The following is a 19551-nucleotide window of genomic DNA, read 5'->3' on the forward strand; positions in this document are numbered from 1 at the left end:
TATATATTCATATTAGTGCGCTTATCTGTAGCTTTAATGATCAGCGCGTAGCTGACTTTAGGCTTTAAAATCCTGAGTGGGAAGATTTTGAACACAAAGCAACATAGCAACACGGAATATTTGCTTGGGCAACACATTTTTTTTTGGCAGCTTCAGCATACTTGGCTTAGAAAAATATGTGCTACTTGGGTGTGTTTTTTTTCTTTACACATTTTCTTTAATGCCTTTCTGCCCAAATGGCAATTTTTGACAAGTAGCTCTCCTACATAAAAAAAAAAAACTGCAAGATGTGAAGTAGTATCCAAGACCACAAGGTGTATATCGATCCATTGTCATTATGAAGACAAAGCGGACGCTGCTTTAGAAGGAAGGTGTTAGCAGGGCGTGACGCCCCGCTGCGATGACGAGGATGAAAAAGCCTCACCGGGCGTCAGTAGCCTGCCGGCTCGAACCCTATAATTGATGTACCGCTTCACCACACTGCTCTCGTGTCCAGAGTAGTAAACGAAGCAGCTTTCGACAAGCTACCCTGCGCATTTTCTTAACTATTTACGCCACGTGGTGCGTGTCATGAGCTTTGTAGTTACCCTCGTTGGAGATCGATGGAGAGCTTCTGACACATGTCCTTCCACCAACTTTGTCATTCCCCTGCAGTGAGCTCTCCAGGGCTGCTCATTGAACGGCGATGATTATGCATCGACACAAAGAGTAGCAGTCAATAGCCATGCCAAGGGTGGTTAGTTGGATTTGTACTTGTAACTGTCAAAGGGCCTGTGTATGGTCATGCGTGAGGCTTCCATGCTTTCCCTAATGAGAGTACTAATATGCCATGTATTCATTTTTTATATTACATTATTCCATACATTTTTTTGTTATAATTTGTTATAATATTGTTATGACATTGTTATAGCATATGCTACCAAAGGCATAACCTGGCTTCAATTTGATTTATTTTGTTTTTTTTAATGTGTGTAATACTAGTTTCATTTTGTAACTCTTTATTTTTCATCAAATAGTATGTTTTATCATATTGTCTATATTTTTCTACATTTGCTACATTTTATTCATACAGTTTTTATTGTATTTTTAAATGGTAACATACTGTATTTGGAAATCTGCCAACCTATATCTAAATATATATATTTTTTAAATTAAATACACATTTTTCACATTTGTTATATTAAAACTAACCTAACCTAACCCATATTTTATTTTTATTAATGTATAATTATTAATGACAAGTAAAAATGTTCCAGGTACTGCAAAAAAAAAAAAAAAATCCATGTCAGTATCTATTTTGGTAATGCCTTATTGCACATATTTTAATCATTAATGTAACAATGCAGGTGATGGATTATGGCGACTACAGTCAAATGTTGACACACAAACAAGTATACTTTGAATAATTAATATTAGCATGATGGAGGAGTGTTTAACAGCCTAAAGGGCACCCAGTGTGCAGGGCCTCATAAATAATGTTCAGCAGACTGTAATGTCTGCTACTTTATCAACCGTTAATGAATCAGCATGGATCCTAAACGCACCATATGGACTAAGAAATGTGCGGGCGGGCTGCGCGCGCGCGCACACACGATGGCAGGTTCGAGGGGAATGTGGAGTCTGCATTATATGACACAGGTGGGCTGAATCAACCTCAAATGGCAACAATTATGCCCTTATTTCTTGTTTGAGTTCAGGTCTTGTTAAAGCAAACCATGTTTTTGTTGTTCTTATTAAGGCAGAATAGAAGGAGCACAGGTGGGTCACTGGAAAGACGGGGGCGTCCCGGTCAGACGCAAACACGGACGTGTGCATGCAGGCACATCACATCGTTAACATAGATCGCTGGAGATATCTCGTATAGCAGAGCTTCCCACTCCAGCAGTAATAGAGCCATGATGAAAGCTAGATGGCGCCCCATCGAGCTTGTGTTGCCGTTACCCCGGAAACCCCTGCAGGTCCTTCTTCCTGTTAAGGCCTCTTATAATTGGCTCCTCCTTCTATATTATTCACCGCTCTTCCTCCACACACGACCTCCCGGGCACCTTCACATCTCCTCGCCGTGCAGGTGTCGACCTATCTGAAGGCTACAAAGCCCTTCGATCGCTGCCACGTGGTGAAGGACAGAGAGATTTTTCAATGGCGACTTCAAAAGTCCTGCAATATTTCCTCTCACCCTCTGAGATTTAATCTGTGAGAAAGAATGGCGCTGAAATGGCAAACAAATCATTAGAAGACGTCAAAACAAACAGTGGCTCGATTGAAGGCAAAAAAGCGTGCAAGAACCACAGTTGCCAATGCACTTTTAGCCTTTTACTGAACAGGTTTTGTCGGGTTGCAATCGAGAGGTGAGAAAATCTCTTTCTTAGACAGTTCTGAACTCCTGTTTCCTCACTCAGAGTCTACAATCAGATCTCCATCACGGCCACAGCTTCCTGAAGTCGCTGAGGGAGCGGGCCGAGCAGGCTGCCAACTTCCTGAACGAGGCCGGAGCTGAGAGCCTGGGAGTGGAAGTGGAGGCGCGTCTTTCGCAGCTGGAGGAGCTGGCGGGCTGGTTGAGAACCGAGCACAGCTTCCTGGAGCGCGCCTCGCTGCTGGCTAAGGAGTTCCAGGAGCGCTATAAGGCTCAGGCCCACTGGCTGGTGGAGACGAAGACTTTGCTGTGCTCGCCGCCGGAGCCCAAGGCTGAGCTTTACCAACGGAGGGCACAGCTTGCCAAGTACAAGGTGAAATGGCTGATTTTTATTTTTATTTTTTGCGGGAAAATAAATTGTAAGATTTGTTTTTGACTCATTCACTGCCATTGACGGCTTTAGTCGTCAAAGTTCTATTTTAACTGGGCTGGCAGTGAATGAGCTTAATACATTTGACATGTTTTAAGAAAATTGCTGGAAAAGTGAAGACTGAAAACTGCACTCTAGTACTCCATTGTGGCGATTTAGCGATGAACTGTTTTTTTACAATTTCAGTTTTCCTGATTTTTTGGGGGGAGTGTGGCTAAAACTGGGTCCAAGTGTGTCACTGGGCTCTTGCCCCTCCTCCACTATAAAAGAAGTTGAGCACCTTTGTTATCCGGCATAATTGCTATGTGAAGTTAGCTAACAATTGTAGTACAGTGCCTCATTGTCTGCTGCGAGTGTGTGCATGTCACGCAGTGGTAAGCAGAATAGCGCTATGCATTTGTTTATTTATTATTAAGTCTGACTTGACACTCGGAGCATGGAGTGAGGCTTTAGAGTGGTTTGGCCGCTTTAGAGCGCCTCGTTGTCGGCCGTGAGTGTGCACACATCACGGAGAGTAAATACTGTACTGTCACAACAGTAATTTGAAGTTCTGTGACGGCTGACGGCAATTTATATGTCATCACACATTTATCTGATTGTGATTTCTCATGCTGCTGTTTGAAAACAAACAATATCTCACTTTTTTTGGCTTCTCTGTGTTAAACAAAAAACTATTCACTGTTTTGTTTGCCCTCCAGGCTCTGCTGCAGACGGTTCAGTCCCACGACGGCTCCATCAGGTCGGTGGTGGAGAAAGGCGACGCTCTGCTGGCATCCGTCCATTTCCCCTCAGTCCGAGACAAAATGAACAGATTGCAAAAGGACTACACTGACTTGTGTAACATGGCCACGGTATAGAAAAGGACGAAACTGCATTAAATATTACATATTCACAGCTTTTGACTTGTCGCCATTGCCATGTTGCCTCTTAGGCGCACGTGGCGCACCTGGAGGGCCAGGTGAAGGAGCAGGAAACGTACCACAACGAGCTCCAGGAGGCCGAGCGCTGGTTGCTGCAGATGTCCAGCAGGATGGTGACACCCGACCCCAGCGTGAGCCGCAGCCTGGAGGCGGCCACTCAACAAATAGCCAGGCACAAGGTGACCACCAGGACTTTTGTCTATGACGCACACATTGATTACATTAATCAATTGACAGTAATCCCCCCGCATATTCACGGCTCACTATTGTGCGCGTTCTGAAACAGAATAAATGAAACCTGTAAGTCACGGATCCCCTCAAGCCCGCCCACTAAATACATCAATAAATAATAACAATAAATAAAAATGTGGGAAAAAAATCACAAAAACAATTAAATAGCCTGCAAGACCACCTCATGTGTCTGCCGTGACCTCCCGCGCCAGCCCCGCCGCTACCCGATGTCTCCTTCTGTCCTCCGCAGGCCATCATGGAGGAGATAGCCGGCTTTGAGGATCGCTTGGCAGGCTTGAAGCGGCGCGGCGACCACCTGGTGCACGGCTGCGGCGAGCGCGCGCAGAGTCGGCTGAGGCAGCAGGTCCACGCGCACCAGCAAGGCGCCACAGACAGCTACTCTGCCATCTGCAGCACGGCGCAGAGGGTGAGTAAGCCGCGGGGAGGGCTTTAAAGCAAACAAATAGATTGTATATACGTGACCTTTTATTTTTTTTACAGTATTCATTCCACATAGTAAAACATTTCATATCCTCTCTCAAGAAGATTTATTAAAAATTATAGTTGTACTGTACATACTTTTCATCACAAAAAATGGCATTTAAATAGGGATGTGTGGACTTTGTATGTCCTTCTGTACATGCCAAATAAGGCCACGTATGCACAGTCACACTCCGTTAACATCAGTGTCATTCAGTACAGCCGCCAAAACAAGCACTTAATCCTAACCCAATGTGACAACTAAACCGTCTCTTGACGACACTCCTTCACCGCCAGCACGGAGGGCACGGCGGCGCCTGACAGCAACCGCGCTGAGATGAGGCCATGCAGCCGAGGGCGCTAACTCAATCTGGCCATATTAATCTCCGCATATCCCCTGTCAACTCCACGGTTTTTCATGCCTGCGCCAAATGACGGCCACTCTTCGACGGCCCTCTAATCCAGATCCGCTCTGCCATTTTGGCATCTTCCGCTCTGTCATCATTACTGACCTCCCTAGACACCACCAACCATCTTCTTCTTTTTTTTTTTTTCAATGCCAATCTGCCATTGTGTGATCCAGCCACTGCTGGCTTCTCCTCAATTTGTAACCCCCCCAAACGTCTTATCTGCCAAATGCGTTCCCGACGTAAGCTCTAATATCCTGCCTGCCACTTGCCACCATGCCAGCTTTGGAGCCTTTGCCAAAAAAAACTCCAGGCAATATGCCAATATATCCCTTCTCTCCTCCCCCTTTTCTTTCTTTGAGACTCCCCGTATTAACATTGTCAATCAGATACGGCTGTTCGGAGGATATGGACGCCTCCACATTCAACACCTGTCAAATACGACACTGCACAACGTTCTTTTCACGTCTTTATCATTTAAGAGGAGAGTTGCAGTAGACTCACTTGACTCATTTCTGTTCCCACCTCAAGACTCTGACTAAAGATTTTTTTTTTTTTAAACTAATGTGCAACTGCCAGCTTTTAACTTAGTTTTAACAAATGGCAAAAAGTGATGCTGTTGAAATTGCCAACTTATCCTTTTATACGACATCATAACAGACATTGTGAATTGGGGTTGTCAGCACAGCCAATCGGCAGAGCACGCACAGACAAATGAGAATTCACACTCATATTGCCACCTATGGAAAATTTATAAAGACAAGATTTTTGGGGAAGTGGAAGGAAAGCAGGATGATAACAATTTGAGGTTAACATGCTAGCTACACATCAAATACATAAACAATTTGAATACCTTGTGAAATGGTTTCTAGGTATACCAGAGCCTGGACCATGAGCTACAGAGACATGTAAGTCTCCAAGACACCTTGCAGCAGTGCAAGACTTGGCTGACGTCCGCCTCCCGGGAGCCAGAACCTCCTGCACTGACACCTCTTGGCCTGGAGGAGGCGCTACAGCAGGTTAGTGACAGATATCTCTTAATTGATGCATCAATTAATGAATGAAGTCTCTCCAAGACAGTCACTTTGTTTGTCAGGTGAAGCAGGAGCGGGCCCTCCAGGAGCAGGCCAGTACTTACCTCCAGCTCGTGTGCTCCTCCTGCGACCTATCACTTCTTCCAGTGCAGGAGGTGGCCACGGCCGTCCAGCAAGTCAAGCTCCAGGTCAGTGGCTATACACATCACAACAGTGTTTTGCAGTTAAGGGTACATCAGAAAATATTCTTTCCCATGAGAGCCTAAACCTGACTGATTTTGGCAAGACAAGATTCCTTGAATGTCCGTTTTTTTCTAGCTCGAGGAGCGCATGCTCCTCTGCGAGGAGGTGGCAGAGAGCTGGAGGGGCGTCGAAGAGCGCAAAGCAGAATTGGAGGTGCGACTTAGAGAGACTGAGCAGCAACTTGAGAACCTCATCAGGTGTCCCGCAGAACTTGAACCCAGAATTGCACAGAACCAGCTGGACAAAGCACAGGTGTGTATTTGAGTGTCTGGATTCTTTCAATGCATTATTTACAATGTGAAAGTTCTTGTTAATGGAAGGTGGTGAACATTATTGCCACCTACAGAACAGGCTTTTGACTAATTTTGACATTTTTGTAGCATATACAGTACTGTAAAAATCTGTGGACCGAGTAGCGAGCCTTGCAGAACCGCTTCTAGTTATCTACTGTAATAGTAATTGTGACATTTATTTAGAAATATATATTTAAAAAAATATCTATGGACCAACTATTGAGCCTTGTGGAACGCCACCAATATATCGCTTCAGGGGTTCCTCAATTCACGACAAAGTTTTGTTCCTACTGTGGCAACGAAATCCTGATAAAGAGATGAAGATGAAGAGATAATTCCATTAAATGTTTGTATGGGGGGAAAAAAAACTCTAGACCAGAGGTCCTCAAGTTCGGTCCTGGAGAGTCCCTATCCAGCCTGTTTTCCATGTTTCCCTCTTGCAGCACAGCTGAATCTAATGATCAGCTAATCAGCAAGCTTTGCAGAAGCCTGATAACGATCCTGATCATGAATCAGGTGCGTTAGTGGAGAGAAACATGGAAAACAGGCTGGATAGGGTCTCTCGAGGACCGAACTTTCGCACCCCTGTTCTAGACCATAACCATGAAAAAAAACATTCACAATCAAACTTTCCCAGGAGTTCCTCCAGCAGGTGAGGGAGCGGCAGTCCGAGGTGAGCCGCTTGAACGAGACCATCGATAGTCTGACGGACGGGCAGGACTCCGCCGACATGGAGGACGCGAGAAAGCTGCGCAGGATCTGGATCGAGATGGGCCAGCGTGCCGAGGAGCTGGAGGCGGAGCGAGGAGAGGACATGCAGCGCAGCGGCGAGTACCAAGACAGCGTGGCCGCCGTCGAGGAGCTTTTCCATCAAGTGTCCAGGGAGTGGGACTACCTCGCCAGGTATCGACCGCCATTGTTGTGTTTTACTAACTCTAATGTAGTAAACATTACTAAACCAAGAGTCAATTAAATATGAATCAATGTGTAGCCCTAAATGCCATAGGAATTAAAAAGTTGGCTACTTTGAATGAAAAAGTGACAACAAAGGATGTTTTTTTTTTTTAAGTTGTAACATTATAAAAAAAATTGATCTTTACAAGGACAAAGATGTGTTTTGTCAGGATAGAAAGTTATAATCATACAAGAATGAAATCAAATTTTCCAATATAAAGTCATGGTATGATATTAAAGGCAACATTTAATGAGAAAAAAAAAGTCTTAACACTCCTTTTTTTATTTAAATTGTTTTACTATATTACAGCTTTTAATTCGGTTAAAGCTAGGGAGGAGTAATTGTTTTATTCTTTTGTTTTGACGCTTATTTTCCCATATTTACGTGTGAACTTTTTACATTCATACGTCAATTTATTATGCATTATTTCATGGACCCCCAACAGTTTGATCACCTCTGTGCTAATCACTGCTTCCGTTTGTGCCACAGGGCCGACACTGAAAGTACAAGGGAACATTTAGAAGCTCTGAGAAAGTTGTCCAGCGATCTTGTGGAGCAACGTGCAACACTAGAAGATCTCCGCGAGCAGAAACAAGCCATCCTGCCTCAATTAAGCCTGCTGGACAAGGAACTGGTCAAACAACAGGTACGATTACTCCAGTGAGATAAGAAGTCTTACAAATGTTCTGTCTAATCATGCTCGGTTCACCTTCTGCAGGTGGGTCATCTGGAGCAGCGCTGGGCCCAGCTCGAGTCTCTTATCCAGCAGAAGATCCAAGACTCCTCACAATCTCTCGACGATCTGACACGGGTGGAAACCCAGCTGAGGGACGCCCGCGAGTGGGTGGAAGAGCAACGGCCCGCGTTCACCTCAGCGCTGAAGACCAGCCCGCCTCCCGACCTGGCCCAGAGTTTCCTGTTCGACCACCTGAGCGTGTGCGTGGAGCTGGAGGCTCGACAGCAGCTGCTCGCTCGAGCGGTGAGCGAGGCGCAGGCCGTGGCGTCCAGGCTGGGGCTGAGTGAGAGGAAATGCCTGCAGGAGCTTGTCGAACAAGCCCAGACTGAAGTGGAGGCGTTGGAGGCTCGGGTGACCCAAAGGAGGAAGTACCTCAGCAAGGTAAACAGATGGAAATCTGTGTTAGTTACCTTTTTTTTTTTTTTATAAAGTTGATTATATTCTACACCTACAGCACACCAAAAACGTGTCAACGAAGAGGCAAGCATCCAAATAAGATGCAAAGCGTGCTTGCTCTCATATGTTCGTTTACTCTAAAACTAACACAGGAAACGAGAGAGAACCAAAAAATATATTTAAAAACCAAAATGTTCACCAAACTATATAATGACACTATTATACACTACTAGTATACTAGCTTAATGCTAACGTATATTGAGAAAGGCCATAGACAGGCTAACAAAATTAGCATCTTCATGCGACTGCTACCTTTACATACAGGTTCAGTATCACGTGCAAAAAAAAAAAAGGGGGGAAAAAATAATGAAAAATTGTATATTAAAACACCCAAATGTTCACCAAACTATACTATCTTAATGCTAACATATATTGTGAACGGCTATAGACAGGCCAACAAAATTAGCATCTTCATGCGACCGCTACCTTTACATACAGGTTCAGTATCACGTGCAAAAAAAAAAAGGGGGGGGGGGGGAAATAATGAAAAATTGTATATTAAACCACCCAAATGTTCACCAAACTATATTGACACTAAATATACTAGCTTAATGCTAACATATATTGTGAACGGCTATAGACAGGCCAACAAAATTAGCATCTTCAAGCGACTACTATTTTTACATACAGGATCAGCAAATTCGCCTGCACTGATTGATGTAGTTCAAATTGTAGGAATTTGTTTGGGAATGGTGATGCTAAAACCATTTAGTCTTTGTCATTGTAGAATAACCGGACTCGGAACTTGATTTTTCTCCAGGCCTTCACAGAAAGGACTCAGTTCCTTCAGGGTCTTGGTCGAGCGCAGTCATGGATAGAACGACAAGAGAGCAAGGCCCTGATAGATGACCACATTGCGCTCCTCCCGGAAGACCTTGCGAAAGAGGCGGCGGCGTGTCGGAGCATCCAGAGCGGCCTTCGAGCCTACCAGAGGGAGCTGGCGTTCCTCTGGGTTCAAGGTCGGGAGCTGGAGAGGGACGCTACAGACAAAGAGCGAGGAGAAACCCTGGCAAAACTCCAGGAGCTGCAGGCGGTGTTCGAAACGGCCCTCCAGAGAACCAGCCAGCGTGTCACAATCTTGGAAAAAGCCTTGACATCCAGGAAGTACTTCCAGGTTGACCTGAACAAGACTTGTCAGTGGCTCAGACAAGCGGAAGCCATCACCTTCCCCGAAATCAACCTCAGCGACATTGAGGACGGCTCGGAACTGCAACGGCATCTGTCCACCTTTCAAAAAGTCCTGGAACAAGCGTCGGAGAACGAGAACCTCCTTCTGATCGTGCAGAGGATCGGCCAGGAGATCCTTCCCACGCTCAACGAGACCGACCACTGCTACCTGGACGAGCGGCTCAACGCCCTCCCACAACAGTACAACAGCATACTGGCCCTCGCCAAAGAGAAAAAAGACAGACTCCAGCAAATCATCCTCGACAGGAAGGAATTCTGCACTTTTTTTGAAGTGACTCAAAGCACCGTGGAGAGACTTCACCAGCAGTTTGACAATCTGGAGAAGAAGACTATCAGTACAAGTGAAGAGGAGCTTGCTTGCTTAGTGAATGACTATCGTGAAATGGGTGAACATTTGATGCAAATCAGCAGCGCAGTAAGAGAAGTTCGTGGTAAAAACGAGGCCTTTCTCTGTTTGGGCCACTCGTACAGAGCAGAGGAAACGCGTCAGCTGGTCCATCTTCACAGTATGTTGAAAAGCGGAACCAATAAGACACTTAAACATTTGGATGTGGCCTTTAAAACATTAGTGGAACATAACAGACTACTGAACAGCTTTGACCAGCAACTTAAGTCCGCCAAAGACAATCTGATTACGCTCAAGTCGGACAAACAAATGAATGTTATAGATAAAATTGCATCTCTTTACGCTTTACTTGAATGTCTGGATGGTATTTCCTCACAGGCCAAAGAATGTAGCCAACAAATCGACGGTCTCGGCTTGAACTTTGACCCCGCTGCCTTGCAGGAAATGACAGCCCGCCGTGAATCGCTGCAATCTTTGCGGTCGGATGTAAAACGCTGTGTTGAAGAAAGCCAAAATGACGTCACACAATGCGAAGACTTCATCAGGGAGATGGAAAAGATGTCAAAATGGCTGATCGCGATTAAAGAATTTCTGAGGGAACCTCTGACCTTAACAGAAACCAAAGTTGAGAAGGTGCAGGAGAAAGTGCGGAAAGTGAGAATCACGGAAGAGGAAGTGGAGAGTAGATTGAGGGTAACGGATGCCTTGTTTCGTCGAGAGGAGGAAAGGTTTCACAGTAGGAAGGAAACTATTCCGGTGTATGTGGAGGAGAAACTGGAGGAGCTGAGGACACTTGGAGCTGAAGTCCAAAAGGAAATTAGCAACAAACAGGTAAGTCAAATCAATTCACATTTACTTAGCGTATAATGTAAAAATATGTGGACCAATCATCGAGCCTTGTGGAACACCACCAATAGTTTACAACATTTGTTATATTTGTACATCTTTTTTTTTTTTGCATTTAGAAACAAAGTCAACCCTGCATGAAAAAGTATTGGACAAGGAAAATTTCCCTCTAAATAAGAAACCTCGAACCTCTGACCCGTTATATTTCTGCCAACTTTTACTTTCAAGGCCTTTTCACAATGCACTTGGTTCTATTTCCTCACTGCTGACCTTCGTTTTTTTTCGGTGTTGACTACCTAAGGACCACAGCACCCGTCGTCTACCATGAAGTAACGAGGAGGATTTCCCTCAAATTACCGCTCTGAAACCACTTCGCCAGACCCTCTCCTATTGGATGCGCCTTCTGACGTCACATTGCCACCACTCTCAAATTGTACATTTTTCATTCCTAGGATGCATCACATTACTACCTAAGCGCAGTGTGAAAAGGCCTTTCTTACATTTACGTAATAGCATCGTGTACTCGTTACATTTGCCCTAACGTCGACATCACAGGCTACTACGAAATAAAACCACACTCCAATACAAGTCATATCTTAAAGAACAATGAGACGTTTATTCAACCATGCTCTGCCAATTGTAGGTAACTTTGGATCGAGCTCTCAGTCCGGCCCGGCGGCATCACTCGTCACTGCAGTCCATGCAGAAATGTCTGGATTGTGCAGCGGATTTCTTCCGGCATACAACTGTAGGCGTGGAACTTGAGCGCCACGCAGACTGGCTACTGAAGCTGGAAGAAATCAACACCCAGGAGAAGAACCTTACAACTGCGCTAGAGGAGATGAGGACCTGGGGGGCCCTTGTGGACACTCGGGTGATGAGCAAACTCAGAGGAGAAGTTGAAGCCACCCAAGTGAGGAGCGCGGAAATCAGACAGCAGATGGAGGCCTGCAGAGAAGTTTATGAAAGGTGCTCCATTTATTTCTATTTTCACTTACCTATCTGTGCACCCAGAATTAAACTTACTGTCAATCAAAAATTCAGCTTGATTATTTTAGCAAAAGCAGCAAGTCAACACACGCAAATTTTATGGTCTGCAAATGCACTTAAGACAGTCAATTCTTTTTAGATGCGCTTCTCTCTGGGCCTCGTTCCAACACGAGAGAGAGCGGCTCGTCGAACAGATGAACGACACCGAGAGCAAGATGGCCGCCTTCGCCACGGCTAAAGCCGACAGCCTCCAGCAGGCTGAAGACAAGTGTGACAAGTACAAGGTGGGAGACGCACATTTTAAGAGATATGAAGTGTTATCGCTCGCACTTGTAAAGCAAGCTGCTTTTTGTTATTTTAATTCCTTTCCGCAGTCTCTGGTGACTCGGGCCGACCTGCAGGAGTTAGCCGTCAACGCTCTGAAGGAGAAGGCGGCCGAGCTGGAGCGGCTCCTCGCCAAGCCCGACGCGGTCGTCGTCACTCGCTCGCTCTCGTCGCTATGGCAACGCCGGAGTCGGCTCCATGCCGTGGCTCGGGCCCAGGAGAGGGCACTGGAGGATGCTGCGCGGGAATGGAGAAACTTCACAGAGAAGGTAAGGAGGTTTTACAGTCGCCGGATAAAATTGTTGGGAATGATACAGCTGACGTCGAAGCATATGAAGCAATGGGGAAATATAATTGAACAGCCCAATTTGCACCCTTGCAGCTGACAAGTAGTGCTTAACTTGCTCTTCTTGTCTGAATTTGGGTCAGACATCTCAAAAAGCAGTTGCAGGTCTGTTATGCAACTCCAGGCTCCGGGCCACAACGCGCATCATGCGGCCTCTCCCTGCTATTTTGAGACATGAAAGCGTCAGCTGTGAAGAATTCCCACAAAGCACTACGCCGAAAAGGGAAATGAGGTCAACATGAGGAGACGGCTACTTCCTGACATGTGGCACTTTTCCTGTCGTCCCTCGCTTTTTCTATGGGCTCTTTGTTTGAATTGTCATGATGTCATCGCATGCGCTCGAGTTCAGCCGTATCGTTTCAATCAACTAATTGTGCCACTCTTTGACTGTCATAACTGAAATCAAGCATACGCGATGCCTTGCGATTAGCCTTTCATATCCCTGTAGAGGATTTTTTTTTTGTCCCACTTTTCGACACAGAATTATTTTTAACTAAGTCAAATTGGAGGGTTTTTGAATATGAACTGACCATCTAAAATCATACAACAGCATCTCAATTACTTTTTTACACACACGCAGGAAAAAGCAAAAATCATAATTTACAAACTGTATTTTTGTATTTGCTTGTATTGTCTTTGAGACAGTGTTACAAAAAAAAAATAATAGCATGAAGCTTATATGTGTTTTATCTGGTCCTTAGATGGATAAGGTGCGCTCCGTCTCGGCGGACCTCCGCGGCCGCATCCCGGACAGCACTGTGGAGAAGGCGGCCACCAGGGCGGCCCTCCAGACCCTCCTGGAGTACCATGACTCCTTCGTCCTGGAGGTGGAAAGGGAGCAGTGCATCCTGGCTCTGCTTGGGCAGCACATCTGCAGCCTTAGAGGAGTCGAGGAGGAGGAGGAGGAGGAGGAAGATCATTTGCAGAGTAAGACGGACAATGGCCACCAGGGAATACGGCAAGAGATCAAACACTTGCGGGAACAGTATGAAAGGTGGGTGACGCTTCGAAATGTTTTTATTGGTAGCGAGATATGTATTTATTAATTCATTTTTTATTATTGTTGTTGTTATAAGATTTAACTGTTGGTTTAGTCCACCACACATATTGTTTACATATCCTCATAAAATGTTGTGATACAACTAACAATGCATTTTTTTTTTAACACAGGCACACAAATGAACTTAATCTAACTTGAAAACGTTGTCTTTCCAAGCCTTGTGTCTCAGGTTCGAGCGAGCAGGGTGCAGGTGCAACAGGAGTTGAGAGAGCGAGAGGAGGTGGAGAGGCAGCTGGGCTTGGTCAAAGGTTGGATTCAAGACACTCGAGGCTTGCTCCTGAGTCCCACCGCCGACCTGGACACGCTGTTACAAGAGCTGGAGGTGCTTCTAAAATGCCCACGCATGAACGCATCATACCTTGCATGGCGCCAAGCGTTTCACTCCCACTTGTGCATTGGCGCAGACGGCGCACGGCGGGGTCATCAGCAGACGGCAGAGCGTGGAGCGCATGGCGGAGATGCAGCAGTCCAAGTACCACGACCTGCAGGCGGGCCTGCCGTCGGAGCTCAGCATGCAGCTGGCTGAGGTGACCCTGGCTCTGGGCTCTGCCGAAGACCAGGTGAGCACTCCTACCAACCCTGTGACATAATAATGTGATATTTGCTGCGTTAGTTTCGCCACCCCCCCCCCCCCCCCTCAATTTATTGAAGTCAAATGTAATTATTCCTTCATTTGTTTAACGTTCGTCTTCATGCCATGTGGTCCAGGTCCAAGCCAGAGAACGGGAGGTGCAGCAGACCCGGGACGTGAAGGAGGACTTCAGCTGCAGACTGAAGGACATCGAGGCCAAGCTGAAGACCATCGCGTTGAGATTTGAAATCAAGGGCGCCAGTCTGGAGGAGGCCAAAGAGGAGAACATGGTAATCAACCTGACTGATTGAATAATTAGTAAGCAATTAACCCTTGTTAAATTTGCTATCAATTGAGCAGATGTTAAGGTTAATGAGTGTCAAAAGTTGGAAGGGCACAAAGTGGACTGTGATCCACTTTGTATATTCACTCTTCACAAATTCAGCTGTTCCCTTTTTCCGCTGAAGTGCTTTGCGATACAAGCGTGGCCATGAAGCTCATATCTCAAGGCGCCACCTGTATTCCAGTTTGCCTCCATTTTGCGAGCGCCAAACAAATCCCGGTTCCTCCTCAGATTCTCCGTGAGGAGTGCGAGTGCTGCGCTCACACCCTGGCCGAGCTGACGGCGGCCGTGCAGGAGTTCGGCGAGCAGAACCCTCTGCTGTGCAAGCAGCTGGGCGACGTCGTGGCCAAAATGGCCGAAGCGCTGCGTCATGCTACGCAGCAGGTTCAGGACAGAAGCAATAGACTCAAAAAGGTCCGTGCTTGAAGCTGAATGTTGAACTGCGAATGTGGGGTAGTAACGATGATTGTCTTTGGTGTTCTTACAACCCTGAGCAGGCAGAGACGCAGATGGCGGAATATCAAAGTGTGAAGGAATTTATTTTGAGTTGGGCCGAAAAAGCGGAGACTCTGCTCTCAGGTGACATCGTCTGGTGTCCGATATCACAACTACAAGAGCAAATTCGAGCGTATCAGGTGAGTCTTGACGACGACATTATTTTTTTATTGCATGCCATTATAGCTTTTCTATAATTTTCTAACCTGAAATCTTTTATCTATTTTCATTCATTTATTTCCTATTACCAACCACATAAAAAACAAAAAGCATTCAGATTTTGATTCTAATTGAAACCTCTTGAACTTCATCCTATGTTAATATAACAGGGCACAAATGTGCAGCTAATTAGAGTCGCTTATTTTCATTTCTTGCTGAATGTCAGCCCCGAGCAGAGCACCCTTAATTAGCACCATTTGACAGCCCGAGAAGTCTCCTCCCTTTCTCTCATGTAATGTACGCTTCCGCGTCAATAGGTGTTACTGAGGGAGTGTCGAGGTCTCCATGGCGACCTGGAGGCCCTGGCAGAGTGGGAGGCGCAGTTGGGGGATGTGCTGGCGACCAAAGGGTGGAGTCTGCAGGTGAAGCACATCAGCACACGCACTGAGGAGCTGCAGCTGGCAGTTAAGACTCATCTGCAGAGTCTGCAGGATGCCGTTAAGGTAAATAAATGAATGGCCACCACAACCAGAACCGACATGGTTCTGGTTGCACAATTGATACCACTCTTAACCACTCTTGTCAAATGAGGGCACACGAGCCATAGATAGCTTGGATGTCCGCAAAACAAGTTGCAAAAAATGATGGGGAGCAACGAGCCAATATAAGTCAAATAGAAGTAAAACGGTGCTGCATGCTTTGAATAGGGGAAATTAGTGTCATCTTGTGTGCAATCCTGCATTAGGGCAAAAAAAAAAAAAAAAACACAATTTCAATGGTTTTCACGAGGACATTGTCACTAGGAATTTTTCTTTCAAGTACAGATACAATTCTAAACATTTAAAATTTTTATATATATATATTCTCTGGAAAATTAATTCTATTGATTGATATTCAGTGTACAACTGAATATTAAAAAAATATATCCCGAGGAGCTCTTGATTTTAATCAAAATCATTCACCCACAAATTAAATGACAACAGAGCTACATGTCAACAGTGCCGCTATGTGGTGGCTGTAGGTACTGCATCCTCATTATTGACTACATTAACCTGTTGAACCCTGCCTGCGGCAATGTAGTGAGTCGTGTCCCACAAATCTGTCAACCATACGGATGACTGTTTACATTTGCTTGTGGCATGTTTAGTTTGTTGTTAGACTGCAGACATGCACACAAGCCTCATTTGGCTCACAGTAACGCACTTCTTTTGACAAGCATTAGGAATGTGCTACAACAATTAGAAATAATAGACATAGGTATGTCTCTGTAAAATAGAATTTTTGTGGAAAACTTAATTGAGTTAAATTATTAAATGGATGTCAGACCAAGTGTAAAGTTTCCCATCCATGTGGTAAAATTATTTCTCATGCTCCCTAAACAGATTTGCAGCATTAGATAACATGTGTGAATATATCTGTGCCATAAGGCAAGAAAATATTTCATTGATGCTCATTCAGTATATCGTGGTTGTCAGTTGACCTAATTTTTGCGGGCCTCACTTTAATTTTTTATTTTATTTTATTTTTTGCTCAGAAACCTGGCTGATCAAGCAAGCACTGCCCCCTGTAGGTTTTGTATGGTAGTCATGCATGATGTCTATTTGACATCTTTCCCTGGAACAGGGTCAATCTGGACTCATCAGACCACATGATCCCTTTCCCATTTTCTCCTTTTTATGATCCGTAGCAAACAGAAGCCTCACTATTAAGTGGTCTTAGAGCTGCACAGCTGTTAAGGTCGAGTCATTTGACCCCAATGAAACCCACATTTGACACACACACACAGGTTATGTCTTTCAACAATGAAATGGCAAGCTCCCAACTGGGACAACCAATTTTTCATCCATCCTAATGATAATCATAATCATTCAATTTGTTTCCTCAGGACATTTCACGTTTAGAGGCCGAGGTGAGGAGCCTCTACTCAGCGGTGGACCAGGTCCAAGTCACCCTCGCATCCCCCGATCTCAACAGGCTCAGCCTGAGAGAGCAGCTCACACAGAGACAAGTAAACAAAACGCACACGGCGACACATTGGATTGTCAACTCTTATTTAAAATGCGCATCCAAACTCCTCCTCTTCAGCGTTTACTGGCCGAGATGGATGGCTTCAAGCGGCAGGTGGCGGCAGTGCAGCAGTGTCAGAGCGCCCTCAGGCTTCCAGAGGAGGTTGTGGCCGGCCTGGCCATCTGCCGCACGGCGCAGAGCCTGCAGCAGGAAACCAGCCAGCTGCAGCACATCACCATCCAACAGTGCAACATCCTGCAGGTAAAGGGCACTCGAGTAGCCTTCATGCAGCATCTACATTTAAAAAAAAAAACTTTTTTTAATTAATAAATGCTTTGAAAGCTACATTTAAGCTCCTGTATTATTTTATAGTATTATCCCAATTAATTTATTTTTTATTTTTTTATCAAGTCCCAGCAGTCTGTCAACAATATCTGGGTTTACTTTTGAGCCTGTTCAGACTGGTATTATCCTCCAATCCTCTGGTTCTGGGCTGATTTACCTTTAAGCTCATTGTCGTGAAGCTTAGTTATTAGAGGAAGGGTCCTTGGAGACTGTGGAGAGGACAAACAACTCCGCCGTCACAGATAACTGCGATATTTATTTGTATGTGGTCCCAAAAAAAATCACTGAGACATTGGTGTATTTGTCATCAGGTGGGCTGCATGAAATCAGCTCATTTCACTTAATTGGTCAGATTTATTTTCTTTTTTTTATGATAAATATTGTATCTTTGTAAATCTACGCCAGTGACATATAGTGACAGGCAGAACAATTAAATGATCTTCCACTAGATGGCGCAAGGTACAATTAACCTGGTATCCCATCTTTTTTTGTCATTGTGTTCAACTAAACAGGCCTCAGTAAGTAAATGGTGAGAAAATTGAGATGAAATCATTATTTCAGTGCACGGATGCAGAGATGCCAAAGTGTCCCAGTTTGGACGTATTTTATTAGACAGATGTTTTATTTATTTATTTATTTATTTTAAATGTCGTGTTTCCAGGAGGCCGTGGTGCAGTATGAGCAGTACGAGTTGGAGGTGAAGAACCTGCAGAGGTTAATAGAAGAAGCCCACCGTATCATTCAGGACCGGCCCGTCTGCACCAGCAACATTCAGGAACTTCAGGCACAGATCCACCACCATGAGGTCAGTCTGTGACTTTGTGTCAAGCAAACAGTGACGCATGTTTCGGTAATGTGTGGGGAAGTCGCAGTGCCGGGAGAAAATTCACTCGAGCAAGTGGAAAAACTGCATTACATCTAATACAACTCGGCTTCATTTGAAGAATTGTGGTTGTGTTTTTAAATCAGATCAACCTAAAAAAAAAAAGAAAAAAAAGAAGAAGACAAACAGGAAGTGGATTTCCTGCTCTAGTCTATAAGTATGTGTATACAGGAAATATGCTGTGCATTTAAACACTCACCACACTTGCACAATCGAGTCTTTACAAAGATATTATAATATTTAGTTAGCAAGGTGGATGCATTTTAGATCTTTCGAACTTTGTGTTAAAGAGACAAGCGTGTATTATTTAGCGCCATCTAGTGGTGAACTAATAATTCATTAATAAAAATTTAAAAACTATTATTTTCAATAATATGCCCAAAAAAAGTATATAATATATAATCATAGATTTAGTAATTGCTAATTGATATTAAATAGGTCTCACCGCACCTAACGGGGCTGATATGTTTCGCCGCCATCTTTCTACAATGGATATTTGTGAACATAGTTCGCCTCTGGTGGGCAAAGGGTCGACCCCCGCTTAACTTCCACAGCTTGGGCCGGCAGGTGGTCGTCGGCGAGTCCCCTGATTCGGGCTCCCGCCGCTTGTCACCCTCTGCTTTGCTCTTGCTAGCTTTTTGCTAGCTTCTCCCGCCAGCCGCTCTTGTTAGCTGCCCCAGCTAGTTCTTGCTAGCTGCTCTTGCTCGCCGCACCCGCTAGCTCTGCTCGCCGGGCTGTTTGTTAGCTCGCTTGCTCACTCCAAATAATAATTGGTAGCAATTGTTGATAGCCTTGCAAAGTGTGGTGTCTCTGAAGCGCCATAGTGCGCATGCTTCAAAATCATTGCATTCTATTAGTTTACCACTAGATGGCACTTATTACATACACGCTGTCGCTTCAAATTTCGGGCATTGATTCTTGAGTTTTTTTTGTGCGCCCTGGTATGGTAAACTTAATTTTGTGTCATCAGTGAAAGTGGCATTGGGGGGCTTTTCACAACATAGTGAGTTTTGAGAATTCTTATTTTGAAAAAAAAAAAAAACACCAGTATACACACAGTATGCAGTGAAAAATGTTATGTCGTGTACATATAAAGGCGGCCCGCACATA

The 19551-nt window shown here is 44.9% G+C and overlaps 1 protein-coding gene across 3 annotated transcripts in view; it reads left to right on the forward strand.

Annotated features, from left to right (window-relative positions):
• syne1a (spectrin repeat containing, nuclear envelope 1a) overlaps window positions 1–19551 on the forward strand; it is a 111819-nt gene that overhangs the window by 53309 nt on the left and 38959 nt on the right. For all 3 annotated transcript variants that reach the window (XM_086061103.1, XM_086061104.1, XM_086061105.1), the window contains 24 exons: window positions 2400–2726; window positions 3482–3634; window positions 3715–3882; window positions 4185–4361; window positions 5694–5840; window positions 5918–6043; window positions 6174–6350; window positions 7029–7294; window positions 7836–7992; window positions 8065–8463; window positions 9299–10903; window positions 11562–11887; window positions 12048–12192; window positions 12283–12501; window positions 13280–13572; window positions 13795–13960; window positions 14043–14198; window positions 14347–14499; window positions 14784–14966; window positions 15050–15187; window positions 15524–15709; window positions 17092–17214; window positions 17292–17474; window positions 18220–18363. In XM_086061103.1, coding sequence (XP_085917229.1) covers window positions 2400–2726; window positions 3482–3634; window positions 3715–3882; window positions 4185–4361; window positions 5694–5840; window positions 5918–6043; window positions 6174–6350; window positions 7029–7294; window positions 7836–7992; window positions 8065–8463; window positions 9299–10903; window positions 11562–11887; window positions 12048–12192; window positions 12283–12501; window positions 13280–13572; window positions 13795–13960; window positions 14043–14198; window positions 14347–14499; window positions 14784–14966; window positions 15050–15187; window positions 15524–15709; window positions 17092–17214; window positions 17292–17474; window positions 18220–18363 — 6117 coding nt within the window. The remainder of the gene's footprint in view (window positions 1–2399; window positions 2727–3481; window positions 3635–3714; window positions 3883–4184; window positions 4362–5693; window positions 5841–5917; window positions 6044–6173; window positions 6351–7028; window positions 7295–7835; window positions 7993–8064; window positions 8464–9298; window positions 10904–11561; window positions 11888–12047; window positions 12193–12282; window positions 12502–13279; window positions 13573–13794; window positions 13961–14042; window positions 14199–14346; window positions 14500–14783; window positions 14967–15049; window positions 15188–15523; window positions 15710–17091; window positions 17215–17291; window positions 17475–18219; window positions 18364–19551) is intronic.

Source organism: Leptonotus elevatus, chromosome 18 (assembly GCF_054856555.1).
Source record: "Leptonotus elevatus isolate MCC_2025b chromosome 18, RoL_Lele_1.0, whole genome shotgun sequence".
NCBI lineage: Eukaryota > Metazoa > Chordata > Actinopteri > Syngnathiformes > Syngnathidae > Leptonotus > Leptonotus elevatus.